This window comes from Ursus maritimus, unplaced genomic scaffold (assembly GCF_017311325.1).
Source record: "Ursus maritimus isolate PB19 unplaced genomic scaffold, ASM1731132v1 scaffold_8, whole genome shotgun sequence".
Lineage (NCBI taxonomy): Eukaryota > Metazoa > Chordata > Mammalia > Carnivora > Ursidae > Ursus > Ursus maritimus.
The window spans coordinates 76,995,643-77,009,417 of NW_024426996.1; the positions used below are offsets into that span (position 1 = coordinate 76,995,643).

Here is a 13,775-nt window from a genome sequence, read left to right on the forward strand (position 1 = left end):
ACCACCACCACCATCATCATCACCACCATCACCACCATCATCACCATCACCATCATCATCACTATCACCACCATCACCATCATCATCACCAACATCATTATCACCACCATCACCATCAGCACCATCAGCATCACCATCATCAGCACCATCAGCATCACCATCATCACCACCACCATCACATCACCATCACCACCATCACCATCATCACTATCACCACCATCACCATCATCATCACCAACATCATTATCACCATCATCACCATCACCACCATCATCATCATCACCATCATCACCACCATCACCATCATCACCATCATCATCATCACCACCACCATCATCATCATCACCATCATCATCATCACCACCATCACCACCATCATTATCATCACCACCATCACCATCATCATCATCATCACCATCATCACCACCATCACCAGCACCATCACCATAATCATCATGCAGAGAGAAATTCCATTTGGCAGATAGACTTCAACTTCATGCATCTGGCTGGTTGTTACTCAGAATATAGAATTGTCAAATGGAAGTGACATGGGAGATAATTAAGCCCAACCCAATGATTGGATAGATGTCTCTTTTGTCCCTATTGTTGATTCTGCAAAATGGGTGATCACTATAGCTAATATTTAAGAATTCCTGTCCCTGTGTCTTGTATGTGTCATTATCACACAACTGTCACAACAAAGTAAGTGCTGTTGCTCCACATTACACGTAAGAAACCGCAGCTCAGAGGGGTAAAATAACGTTATCTGCACTCACACAGCTCATGAAGAGTCAGGGTTGGTATCTGGTCCCAAATCGGTCTAACTCCTAGGGTAGGAGGAGTGAGGTGCTAGAAGGGGAGAAGAAGGCTGTCTCGTGTTTTATAGCACACTGTCTCACTGGTTGCCTCAGGCTGGCAAAAATAAAGAAAAATGGGAAAAGAGTTCATTCTGTGAACTTCAAGGGTCTTCAGACCTTAAATCAACACTTTTCTTTCCTCTCTGCAGGTGTAACGATCAGCCTTTCATCTCCAGGAATGATTCCTGCTCCCTCATCAAAGTAGCAGGGACGGTTTGTTCTTCTGTGATGGATAATGGCTTTGGGAGAGAAGCCCAAGGTCTGATTAGAGGGGCCCTTTACCTCCTCCTCCCTTTTGCCTGCCACGGACACTGTGGGCCGATCTCACTTTGAAATGACCATCCTCCCCTCTGGGAAGCAGACACCAAGTGAACAATGGGGACAGGACCTGCAGCCTCCAGACACGGCCCCCAGAAGCCAGATCCCGCCTACCCTTGGCCGCCTGGAGCAAGTGTTTAACTTCATGGGCCTCAGTTTCCTCAATAGAAAGTGAAGGGGAGAGATGGCAGATGTTCCGTTCAAGGTGCTGGGCCCCTGGATGACACCGAGTCTCAGCAGCTCCAGCCCTCCCGGCCCTGGAGGGACCAACCTGCCATGGATGCTTACTCCCCGCAGTGCCTTCTGGGGGCAGCTCCGCAAAGCTCATCTCACTCTATGAACTGCCGCCCGAATGGATTATTCAGGGCCTTCCAAGCACCAGGCTCCGTACCAAGCAGCAGGGATGGTGGCAGATACCATCTGTTTTCTACCCATGTCCCCTCGCCCTTGCTGCTTCAGTGTCTACTAGCCCAAAATCCATCAGTTGATACCTACACTTCTTTCCCTAAAGGCTTTTGCTGGCCTTCAGAGCCCATACCAGGGAAATAACATCACCCTTTGTCCAGGCCCCTGTGGGAATGCTGACAATATTGAATCCCTCTGTGGCCCTCCATCTCATTCATGTCCTCTCTTGTGGTTACGTGTTCCAGGCCCCTTGGAGATTAAGATACATAGCTTAGAAATGCCCACCAACGCTGGAAGGGGGAGGCTTGTTTAGGCCCTTTGAAAATTTGTTAAAGATAACATAGTCTCTCCCCCTCCCGATGCACGGATGGTGCCACAAGATCTAATGAAAGGGTAGCTGTCAATCACGGGCACGCGAACCCTTGGAGGTACGAGTGGATGATCTCACTACAATGCCCTCTGCACAACCCCTCACTCTATAAAATCCATAGACTAAGGTCTGGATTTTGTGAGAATGGCCGCACAGCGCCTGGATGACCCCTGACCTGATCCCCTGTCAGTAAGTTATCCTGAATAAAAGTCTATAAATGGTATGGAGAGGCCTGTTTCGTTCTCTGGTCTCCAAGGGCCTTCTCAATGGGGAGGACAGTCCTTCTTCCCCCACCTTCTAACAGCCCCTTTACCCCCATGTCCTCGACCAATGACCAATGGGGTATGATATATACTCCAGCTCTTTCCCTCTTCAGGTGGGATGACTCTGAGGCTATTTCCCTACTGTCCCCAGAGGTCCTGGGCAGGGTGAAGCTCCAGAAACCCACAGGGATAACCTGACCAGCTGCCTTCCCTTCCTGCCTCACCTCCTGACCCCACACCAATACTTCCTGGGATCACTCCCCATATAAACTACTTGCATTTGGACTCTGGTCCCGGGGTGTGCTTCTGTGGGAACCCAGAGCAAGACAGGAATAGAGATTAAGACATTCACAGACAAGTCCAACAGATTAGGAGGTGTGCTTGGTGGGGTCTACAGAAGCTAGGCCAGGAACCTGGAAACAGGGCTCCCACCCCAGCCAGAACTATGCTCACTGAAGGGCAGAGAGGTTAGAAAAGCCCCTGGTGTGAGTGTGGTGTGCTCACCCCCCAGGGAACGCTGAGTCACTGGGTTGACTGGGTCTGAGGGGGGAAGTGGACAGTGGCAGCAGAGGTGGGTAGAAGCCAGCCACGGGGGATTCCTAAGCCAGGCCAAAGGATCCAGTCTCCCCCTGAGGATGAAGTGAGTCTCCAAAGACCTTTCAGCAGGGAGTGTGGACCAGGACCTGAATTAGTGTGGCGTGAACAAAGAGCTGGCCACACAGATGGGGGTGGGTTATCCAGTCAGACCGCAGGGGCCCTTCAACCCTGGCCACTTGCTGGAAACATCCAGGGAGCTTTAAAAACGACTAATGACAGGGCCACATCCTGGGACCGTCCAGTCAGAGTCTCTGCAGGTGAGCCTGGACACGAGTATCTGTCATTTCCCCAGGGACTGGGACATCGATCCAGGGCTGAGACCCATTGAACTGGAGGATAAACATCGGCCTCGCGGCTACTGCCAACCCAACTACCCTCCAGGAACACAATGAACATGGAGACCCACCTGATGTCTGGTGGGCAGGCCTCCCTTCAAACACTGATATCGAGCCAGGAAGAAAAGCGTGACCCAGGTCAGCACGAAGGAGACGACGGAGGCTATGAAGAATCCTGCCGCATGAAGGCCATGGTTTGGGACAACCTAGGGGATGAGAGAGAGAGAGAGAGAGGGACTTGTCCATGGTCACACTTCACATCTCTCAGTCAGGTCACAAGGAAGAGTTACAGCAGAAGCAGCACGGAGTCAGCGAGACTGGCCTGGCTCTGGCCCCAGCTCTGTCCCCACTGGCTGAGACCATCTCGGCCTGAGCCCAGCGCTGCACTTCTCCGAGCCTGTTCCCTCACGGCGTGGCTTCCACACGGCACAGCTGAAGCACTGAGCAGGACAAACGCTGCCAGGAGCCCAGCATGGCGGCTTGCACATAGTAGGACCACCCACCCCAAGCCTGGCATACTGCAGGCACCCCAGAACGTGACATGCCTGGATCCATGTGTAACAAACCTAAGGCAGCACTAGGGACCCGTGAGCTGCTCTGAGTCAAGGGCAGAATTTGTAGTGCCCTTCCCTTCCCCCCACGCCGTCTGCTCCCCCTTCCCAAGAGCATTAGAGCGGCAACCCGCAGCCCACTCTGGCCTTCAGGACCACGCTAGAGGATGCGCAGGGCAGGGAGGCAGCCGGCTGCCAAGCAAACCGACAGCCTGGCTTAACGTGCCCGGCCCTCTCTCTCCTCAGAGGCGTCCTCTGGGCTCCAGCCAGCGAGAGCCTGAGACAAATATGCATCCGTGACAGGCCAGGAGCAGCTGGCAGCAAACAACTGTGAGAAGCTGCTAAGTCCTAGACGCTCCACCTTCAGCCCCTCCCGCCACCACTTCCTTAGGTTCGAGACCACAGCAGCGGCTGAACCTGACAAGCCCTCGGGATGGGCCAGGCGCGGGACTGAGACTGCTGTCACGCTTAAGCATGCATCAGCACCAGCAAGACTTGTGGAAACGTGCCTCCCCAAGACCCACCCTGGGCTCCTGATTCACTAGACCTGGGGGCAGGGCCTCAGAAGTGGCTTTTCTGTGCTATTTGTCCGAGGAACACATTTTGAGAACCGCTAGGCTAAGGGTTTCACAAGGCTTAACTCCTTGAGTTCTCCCAAAGACATTCTGAACAAAAGAAAGAGCTCTGGATTTTTAACCCGACAGATCTGGATTGAAATGCCGCCTCTGTCAGAACAGTTGTGATACCCTGGATGAGGGACTTGACTTCCAGCAACCTCACTTCTCTCATCTGTAAAATGGGGATAAAAATTAAATAAAGTAGTAATATAGAATTAGTACAAAGCTTGGCTCATGGATCAATCAGCAATTATTTACTGAGTATTTACTGTGTACAGGGCTGTAAGTTGGGATTCTTTCTCCATTTGTGTGATGATACTCTTTATGTGGGCACTGACTGGGTCTGACCCAGGTCCACCTCCTATTCACAGGTAAGGGGGACCTGTAAACAGCAGAGTGGGTGAAGCTTGGGCTCAGGACTCAGACCACCTGGGTGTGGCACCATCTCTGCGTTATTGGTCACATAGTATTGGTCAGATGAGTTCATCTCTCTTGGCCTCTGCTCCTTCCCTTATAAATTGAGACAGTGGGCCACCTCCAAGGGTTGTACTGAGGATTAAACAAGAATATGAATGAAGTTGAATGAGGTCGTTAAAAGAGTGTCTGGCTTTAATACTTGCTCACTAAACACCAGTGATTATTGCCGCGTCTTCCCTTGTGGGCTGCGTAAACAAAGGCAACTCCTTTATACAGTAATGGAGAAGCTGTATGGTGGGCATTAATGAGCCATTTTATCAGAAGGTGGCCTCAAAAACAGACCTGGACTGAGAGCCTCACATTTTGATAACACTTTCATCCTTTGGAACGTTTTCATCAAAATGTTCACACTCAAAAACAAGAGGGACAAAATATGTGTGTCCGTAACAAGAGGCTTTGTCACGGTCAGCCCTTTAACCCAGCGATTTCATGCCTAGAATTCTCTCCTCGGGAAATAACTTAAAAACATGCATAAAGCCTTATATACAGGTTGGTTTGGTCTAGAAATACGCACAAAGATTTGTTCATGTATAAGGCTGTTTTGCAAAGCATCATATAAAGTAACACAAACGTGTATGGATCCTAAATGTCCCCAAAACAAAGAGTGATTATATTTTAAGTTTCTATAAATTATTCAATCCATATAATGAGCAATTATGTAACCACTTTATTACTTTTAAAAAGCACAGTAATGTACGTATACTAGGGAAAAGAGTTCTTAACAGAAGTCACGTGTTAAAAAAGAAAAGCAAATTCCCCTGTGTTACCTTCCCCTATCCACTCTAATCCAGCTTCCCAGGGGTGAAAGTCTGAAACCAGTACTGGTTTTAGTTTTTATGATTTAGTTAACCAGAATGGTTAGTTAACTTAAATACTCTAAAAATTATGCATGTATCTTTACTTCTTGAGTCATCAAATTACATATTATTAACTGAATTCCTGTTTTGACAGATGTGACTTTAGGTCAGGAATTTTTACCTTACAGATTTACAGGGTTTGTAGCCTATAAATATTCCTTTCCGTACTTCCTTCTAATTGTAATTATTTTTAGTTTTTCAATTAGCCACCTTTGTAACTTTAAATTAAAAAATTAAACTTCAACTTTTATAGCACTTAATTTAGAGACTATTTCTTGTCATCTCATCTTCTTACTAAAGAAGATAATGAAACTAGCGTCCCACACTTGCCTCCAACTTGCCTTTCCCACTTCTTTCTTCCATAATTTATTAGGTTTATAACATATATACTTTGTTCTATAACCACAATTCTTTGTGATTGTTTACAGTTTCATTCCAGAAACTAAAACTAAAAATTTTAAAAGACATTATGATGATGATGATTAGGTAAATGTTGTTCGCTGGAAAAGTACAAAGTGTAATCCTATGTTACTATATATCTGCTCTCCAAAGCAGTATATTTCTAATTCAGTCCCTTTTCTTACACTTTATCAATTATTCAAAATCATGCCAGATTTTTAGTTATTAGCTTCAGTTTGGAGTGACACTCCTTTTTGTGTACTTTTTGTTTGTCCTGGAGTTTCTCACTGTCTTTCTTTTTTCTTCTGGTTATATACCATTTACTTAATGGTATTATCTGTTACAGGGAATGGATTCTTTTTTCTTAAAGTCTCCATTCCCAGAACGCTCTGACACTCTGATCTAATCAGGACTGGTTACTTTCCAGGCCTGCTGCACTGCCGTCATTTGGAGCCCTCTCTTCACAGCTTTCTGTATTGTCACACATTATTCATTAAAGCAAAACTGTTTCTTGGATCCCATTTCTTTCTTTTCCTTGGATGCTTCTTCCCCCCCGCCCCAAACTCCATGGAGTATTCTCAGATCTGTTTAGAAAAGATTTTTTGTTTCATATGTCTTAAAATGTTGTTACTTTGCCCTCACTGGATTGATAATTTGGCTGAATCTATAACTCAGGTCCCAAACCATTTTTCTTCAGAACACTGGATGTATCATCCCACTGTCTTCTGGCATAAATGTGTCTGATGACTTAGAAGGGTCTGTTTTTGCTTTCTAGGAATTTTAAGTTTTCCCCTTTTCCTTTGGAGTTCTAAATATTTAACCATTAAAATTTTTGAATATTTTTAATTATAGTAAAATACACAAAACGTAAAATTTATCGTCGTAACCATTTTTCAGTGTGCATTCCAGTAGTAGTAAGCACAATGACATTGTTCTGAAATCACCCCTACTATCTATCCCCGAAACTTTTCATCTTACAAAACTGAAACTCTGTTCCCATTGAAACATTTCCCCTTTAATCCTCCCCCAGCTCCTGGCACACATCATCTTACTTTCTGTTTCTATGAATTTGACCCTCTAAGAACACCGCATAAGTGTAACGATACAGTATTTGTCTTTTTTGACTGGCTTGCTTCACTTAGTATAAAATCTTCATGGTTCATCCATGTTGTAGGATGTGGCAGAATTTCCTTCCTTTTTAAGTTTGAATAAAATTCTATGTGTGTGTATGTATATATTGTTTATCCATTCATTCACTGTTGGACACTTGGGTTGCTTCCACTTTTTGGCTATTGTGAATAATGCTGCTGCAAACATCAGTATACAGATATCTCTTTCAATTTTTCTGGGTATATACCCAGAAGTGCAATTACAGGATTATGTAACTCTATCTTTAATTTTTGGGGAACAGCCAAATTGTTTTATCTTTTTTTTTTCCAATAGTAACCATCCTAATATGTATGCGGTGGTATGATCATGGCTTTGATTTGCATTTCCCTAATGATTAGTGTCTTCATGTGAGTACCACACATGTGTATATCTTCTTTGGAGAAATGTCTGTTCAAGTCCTTTGCCCATTTTTCAAACATGTTGCTTTTTAATTATCATTGAATTGTAGGACATTATGGACTGAATATTCGTGCCCCCCAAAATTCATCTGTTGAAATCCTAACCCCCAATATGATGGTATTAGAGGCTGAGGCCGTTGGGAGATAATTAGGTTATGAGGGTGGAGGCTTCATGAATAGGATTAGTCCCTTTATAAGGAAATGAAGAGGCCAGAGCCCTTTCTGCTCTCTGCCATGGAAGGACACAATGAGAAGAGGAAATCTACAAACCAGTAAGTGGATCTCATTAGACACAATATCTGCCAACACTCTGATCTTGCACTGCCCAGCCTAAAGAACTGAGAATATAAATGTCTGTTGTTTAAGCCACTCAGCCTATAGCAATATGCTGTAACAGCCCAAAAACTGACTAAGACACAAGAGTTTTTAAAATGGTATGAATGTTATTTTCTCCCATTCCATGGGCTGCTTTACACTCTGTTGATTGTATCCTTTGATGCACGTAAGTGTTTAACTTTGATGTAATTCAATCCTATTTTTTTCTTTTGTCATTTGTGCTTTTGGTGTCATATAAAAAAAATCGTCACTAAATCTGATGTTATGAAGTTCTCCCCTACGTTTTCTTCTAAGGGGTCTTATTCTTAAGTCTGTGATCCACTTGCAGTTAATTTTTGTATATACTGCAAGGCAAGGGTCCAACTCCATTCTTTTGCGTGTGTATATCCAGTCTCCCAAACATCATCTGTTGAAATGCCTTTCCTTCTCCCATTACTCTTTCCACTTTGGTCGAAAATCATTTGACTATCCATGCAAGTGTTTTCTTAGGTTCTTGATTCTGTTCCACTGGTTTATGTGTCTGTCTTTATGCCAGTACCACACTGTTTTGACTATTGTAGCTTTGTAATAAGTTTTGAAATCATGAAGTATGGGACCTCTAGCTTTGTACTTTTTCAAGATTTTTTTTGATTATTCAGATTCCTCTGAAATGCCTTATGAATTTTAGGATGGGTTTTTCTATTTCTGTAAAAAATGCCTTTGAGATTTTGACAGAGATTCCACTGAATCTGTAGATCACAGCATTATGAAGTCTTCCAATCCATGTGCACAAGAGGACTTTCCATTTATTTGTGTCTCCTTTAACTTCCCCCAGCAGGGTTTTGTAGTTTTCATTGTACAAGTCTTTCACCTCTTGATTAAGTTTATTCCTAATCATTTTATTCTCTTTGATGCTATTGTAAATGAAATTGTTTTCTTAATTTCCTTTTTGGATTGTTCATTGTTAGTGTGTAGAAATGTAACCGACTTTTGTATGTTGAAATTCTAATACTATTTTTAAATGTTTACATCCTAATGTAACATTTTTTTTTAAGATTTTATTTTTATTTATTCGACAGACATAGAGACAGCCAGCGAGAGAGGGAACACAAGCAGGGGGAGTAGGAGAGGAAGAAGCAGGCTCATAGCAGAGGAGCCTGATGTGGGGCTCGATCCCATAACGCCAGGATCACGCCCTGAGCCGACGGCAGACGCTTAACTGCTGTGCCACCCAGGCGCCCCCTAATGTAACATTTTTAAAGAAGGTACAAAATGGGTATTAAGGAGGGCATGTGTTGTGATGAGCACTGGGTGTTATATACAACTAATGAATTGTTGAACATAATAAAAGATTAATTTTTTTAAATTAATTAATTTTTAAAAACCATATACACAGGAAAATCCCAATTTCATCAGAACAAAAATAATATATATGCACACATGTACATATATATAACCTATGAGGAATATCCTCTGTAATTCTGCTGAGTGATTGCTTGATGAGTTTTTTCTTTGTTTCTGTGTTTTCTAAGATCTCTACAAGAGCATGTATTACTTGTATAACCAGGAGACAACAAAAAGAATAATAAATAGCTTTTAAAGGTAGACAAGGCAATGCAGCACTCAGACCCCCCTTCGAGGAAAAACTTGGTGCCCAGCTGTGGGCAGTGTGGTCAGTAGAGAGCCTCCAGCTTCACGGTCTAGATCAGCTGCAGAGAGTCACCTCGTGAGCTCATGCCCTTCCTGGAGGCAGCCCACGTCTGGTAACAGAGCATGGCAGAGGCATAATGGCCAGCCATTTAGCCTGACAAGGGACCCTCAGACAGGCAACGCTTGCTCCAGAGTTCACTGCCAGGTGAGGCTTTGTCACAGATCACAGTGACACAGATCACAACTTCGCAGTCCTCTTTTGCCCAATCCCACTTCCACCTTCTTCCCTGCACAGGTGATCACTGCTTGTGCTGGGGGGAACCCCACAACCACCCCAAGTTTGATGGTTCACGAGGAGGACTCACAAGACCCACCCTATAGTCATTCTCACGGCTATGATCTATTACAGGGAGAAGATACAAAGCAAAATCAGCACAGGGAGAAGGCACATGGGGTGAAATCCTGAAGAAATCCAGAGTCCTCTCTCAGGGCCGTCACACAGGACTTGTTTAGTTCCTCCAGCAACAGGTGTAACAACACAGCAAAGCTCATGAGAGACTCAGTGCCCAGGGCTTTTATCCAGGCACCCTCTCCCTAGCATGTTCCAAAGTTCCAGACTACCAGAATGAAAGCAGGCATTAAGAATAAAATATATTGTTTATAATATATTTATATACATTTATTTGTATTTATACTAGCTTCAGCACAGTGAGCCACTCTTATCAGTTGGGGGAATGGTGGCAACTATTCTGAAATCCAATTTCCCAGACATTGGGCAAGGGCTAACCTTGCAAGCAGGCCTTTCTAAGGAGGGCCATCTCAAGCCAGATATATTAACTGTTTTCTGAATGCTGGTAAACATACTATACCCCAAACTTTGTCTCAGCATCTGCTTCTGGAGAAGCCAGTCTGTGACCAGTTTAATTAGGAATGGCTGTAGATTATAAGAACATTAAATGTGTTACTAGGGGCTAGAAGGCAATAAAAGTAGTCCTCGTTCCTGTGGCTGCAGTCAAGGTTCAGTTTTTCTCACAGACCAACAAGGTCAACCTGACCTTCAAGACAGTCCCAGTCAGGTTAGCTTTGGCTGGAGCTTTGGTCCAGACATTTATTGGAAACTGAATCAAAGAACAATGTCACATATGACTTTTTTGGCTATTGATCAATCAACCTCAGTCCAAAGATGCTGTTATCAAATATGGTCAGGGAACCAGTTCTGTTTCCATATTTGAATATCCTCCTGATTCTAAATATTACATTTTAATTAAAACCAAAATGACATGCAAATTCTCCATTTGTGCTGGAAATAGCCCTCTGCGCCCTGATATGTATACCTACTGGATAAGAAAAAAAAAATCAATACACTGTATAAATATGAATAGCATTGCACAGAGGTTACATTAAAATATTGATGGAAAGGAAACAAAACCTCTGTGTCTAAAGCGAACAAAGGGGATATTGATTAGCAATTTGTTTTCAAGATTCCTCTTCCACAGAAGGTAAATGCTTTTTTTTTTTCTTTTTTTCCAGCTTTAGCAAGAAGAATGGGGAGAGACAGGGAATTAGTGGCATCTGATCACCAACAACATGCAAGACCCTAGGCCAGGTGCATGGAATAGGTTTAATTGTGTCTTCCAAAAAGATATGAAGTCTTAAGCCCCAGTACCTAAGTGGCCATATTTGGAAATAAGGTCTTTGCAAACGTAATTAAGTTGAGTTCATATTGGATTAAGGTGGGTCCTAAATCTAATGAATGTTCTTTATAAGGACAGGGAAATGTGGAGACAGAGTCACACAGAGAGGGCCATGTGACCATGGAGGCAGTGACTGGAGTGATGTACGTACAACCAAGGAAGGATTTCCAGGAGCCACCAGAAGCTAGGAAGAGGCAAGTCCTCTTCTCTAAAGTCACCAAAGGGAGCACAGCTCTGCCAACACCTTAATTTCCGATTTCTAGCCTTCAGAACTGTGACGGAATAAGATTCTGTTATCCTCCACAGTTTGTGATGATTTCTTCTGGCAGCCCCAGAATAAGGTACGACATATGCTTTGCATCATTCAATCTTCAGCAATCCTGTGGGGGATGTATTATCCCCATTCTATTGATAGATGGAAAGAGATTAAATAATCAAAGTCCATAGCTAAAAAACCAGAGCTAGCCCTGCTTGACTCCAAAGTCCGTGTTCTCCTCCCATTAGATCACGCTGCCTTTGTCCAGGGAGTTGTGTAGTTGTCTAAAAACATTTTTAGTCCTAACTTCCCACACCATGATAGAAGTTACCTGCCTGATTGATGAGAACCAGGAACAAAGACTAAGAATTACATGCAGGCAGAGTCATTGTCTCCCTCTGTCTGTCTTCTCCTTTCCTACTTCATGAAGTAGAACTGGTCAGCTGGGTCAGGCCACCATGCTTGTCTTCCTCTTCCCACCCCCACCTTCTCTAATCTCTGCCTGAGGTCTTGCCCTCCTTTGGCCATTCACATGGCCAAGAGACTTTGGAGAGTACAGGCAATGTGGCAGGCCATGGGAGCAGGACCTGACACTGATGCAAGAATGAATGCCTGTTATCTAGAAAGAGGGTAAAGGTAGGGCAAGTTCTACAAATCTTGCCATCTTTCTCCCTTCTCTCTTGCAATCCCTACTGTCTGATACCAAGTGATAAGTGCATGTAGGTAGAGACTGCCTGCTTGGGGCACGTCCACCCACAACTCTCACTTTCTTCTTTCAATCTTCATTTATCAGTGTTGCTAAATTAAACTAGGTCTTACTCCCCTGACCTGCCCAAAATGCCTCTGTTCTTCAACTTTCCTCTCCACGTAAATGGCTAAAGGAGAGTAAGATCTCAAGATGTAGCTTTATGGGAAGAGGGAGGCTCCACATAATTATTACCACCTTTATCACCATCATTACCCTCACCATGACCATCACCATCATGACTACACCATCATCCTCACCATCATTCTCACCATCATCATCATCATCACCACCCCTACCACCATCAGCAGGACCATCACGATCACCATCATCATAGCTGACATGTACTGAGCAGACTCTAGGCACCAGAGATGGTTCCAAGTGCTTTACATGCATAAATTCATTTAATTCTTACAATAATACCACAAAATGGGCACTGTTTTAGTCTACATTTTTACAAATTAGAATACAAAAGTATTAAGAAGTTAAATAAATGGCCCAAGATCACACAGCTAGTCAACAGTGAACCTGGGATTCACCCCCAGCTGTCAGGGCTAGTAGCCTTCATACCACAGCTGCCACTCTGGGGCTCAGGCTCTGTCCTGGCCTTTTACCAGGAGCCCTGCATTGGGTCATCAGGGTCTTGGGCCACTGTGAACATTGTGATTCCTATTCTGAGTAAACAGCTCACTCTTCTGGACTGACTGGTAGGGCAGGATTTTAAAAATCTCCCAGTGTCTGGCCAAAAGCTTCTACAATCCATTCCTTAAAACTACTCTTAACCATCAATATCTTTATTGAACTTTTGCCAGAGGCCAGGCCTTACTCCCTTTCTAGTCTTTGAAACAATACTTAAAACTCCGAATTCTTAACATCCATTTCATATGTACAGAAACCAAGCTTTGCTATAACTGTGTTTGCTGAAACTCTCTACTGAAGTGGGCTGCCAGGACTGACTCACTGTTTGGATGTGGTGGTAAACTTTCTTGCCATCTAGCTTATTCAGCGAGCCCAGGGCTGGAAGGACAAGGGGGAAAACAAGATCCAGGCCCTGCTCTGAGGACCTCATAATCCTGCAGAAAAACAGAGAGGTAAGCACGCTGAAGTGACACGGTGTGACTGGAGTGAGGCTGGGGAAGCCTGGAGGAATGGGGCTGGGAAGAGGAACAGCTCTTAACCTAGCTCTAAGGACAAAGGAGGCTTTTCACGAGGTGCCCCATGGGCAGGGGAGAATGAACCGGGAGGAGGGCAAGCCAGGCAGAGAAAAGAGCTGAGCAGGATGTGCAAGTGGAAGAAATGCAGCCCAGGTCCCAAGGGGCCTTCAAGAGCAGGTTAGTGATTCTCAACATCATCCTAAGGGCTTCTGGGAGCATCAATGCAGGGTTTTAAGCCAGGAAGTAACATGGTCAGATCAGTATTTTAGAAAGTTAAATCTGGCTACTATGTGACATCAGCCTGGAGGAGGACAAACTGGATGTGACAGCCAAGGAAGAGAGGATGA

At 44.3% G+C, this 13,775-nt stretch overlaps 1 protein-coding gene across 1 annotated transcript in view; it reads right to left on the bottom strand.

The window, feature by feature from the left end:
* Window positions 1-13,775, bottom strand: part of EVC2 (EvC ciliary complex subunit 2) — a 117,997-nt gene that overhangs the window by 78,015 nt on the left and 26,207 nt on the right. Inside the window, 1 exon segment of the mRNA XM_040624923.1 lies at window positions 3,217-3,351. Within this exon segment, the coding sequence (XP_040480857.1) occupies window positions 3,217-3,351 (135 nt within the window).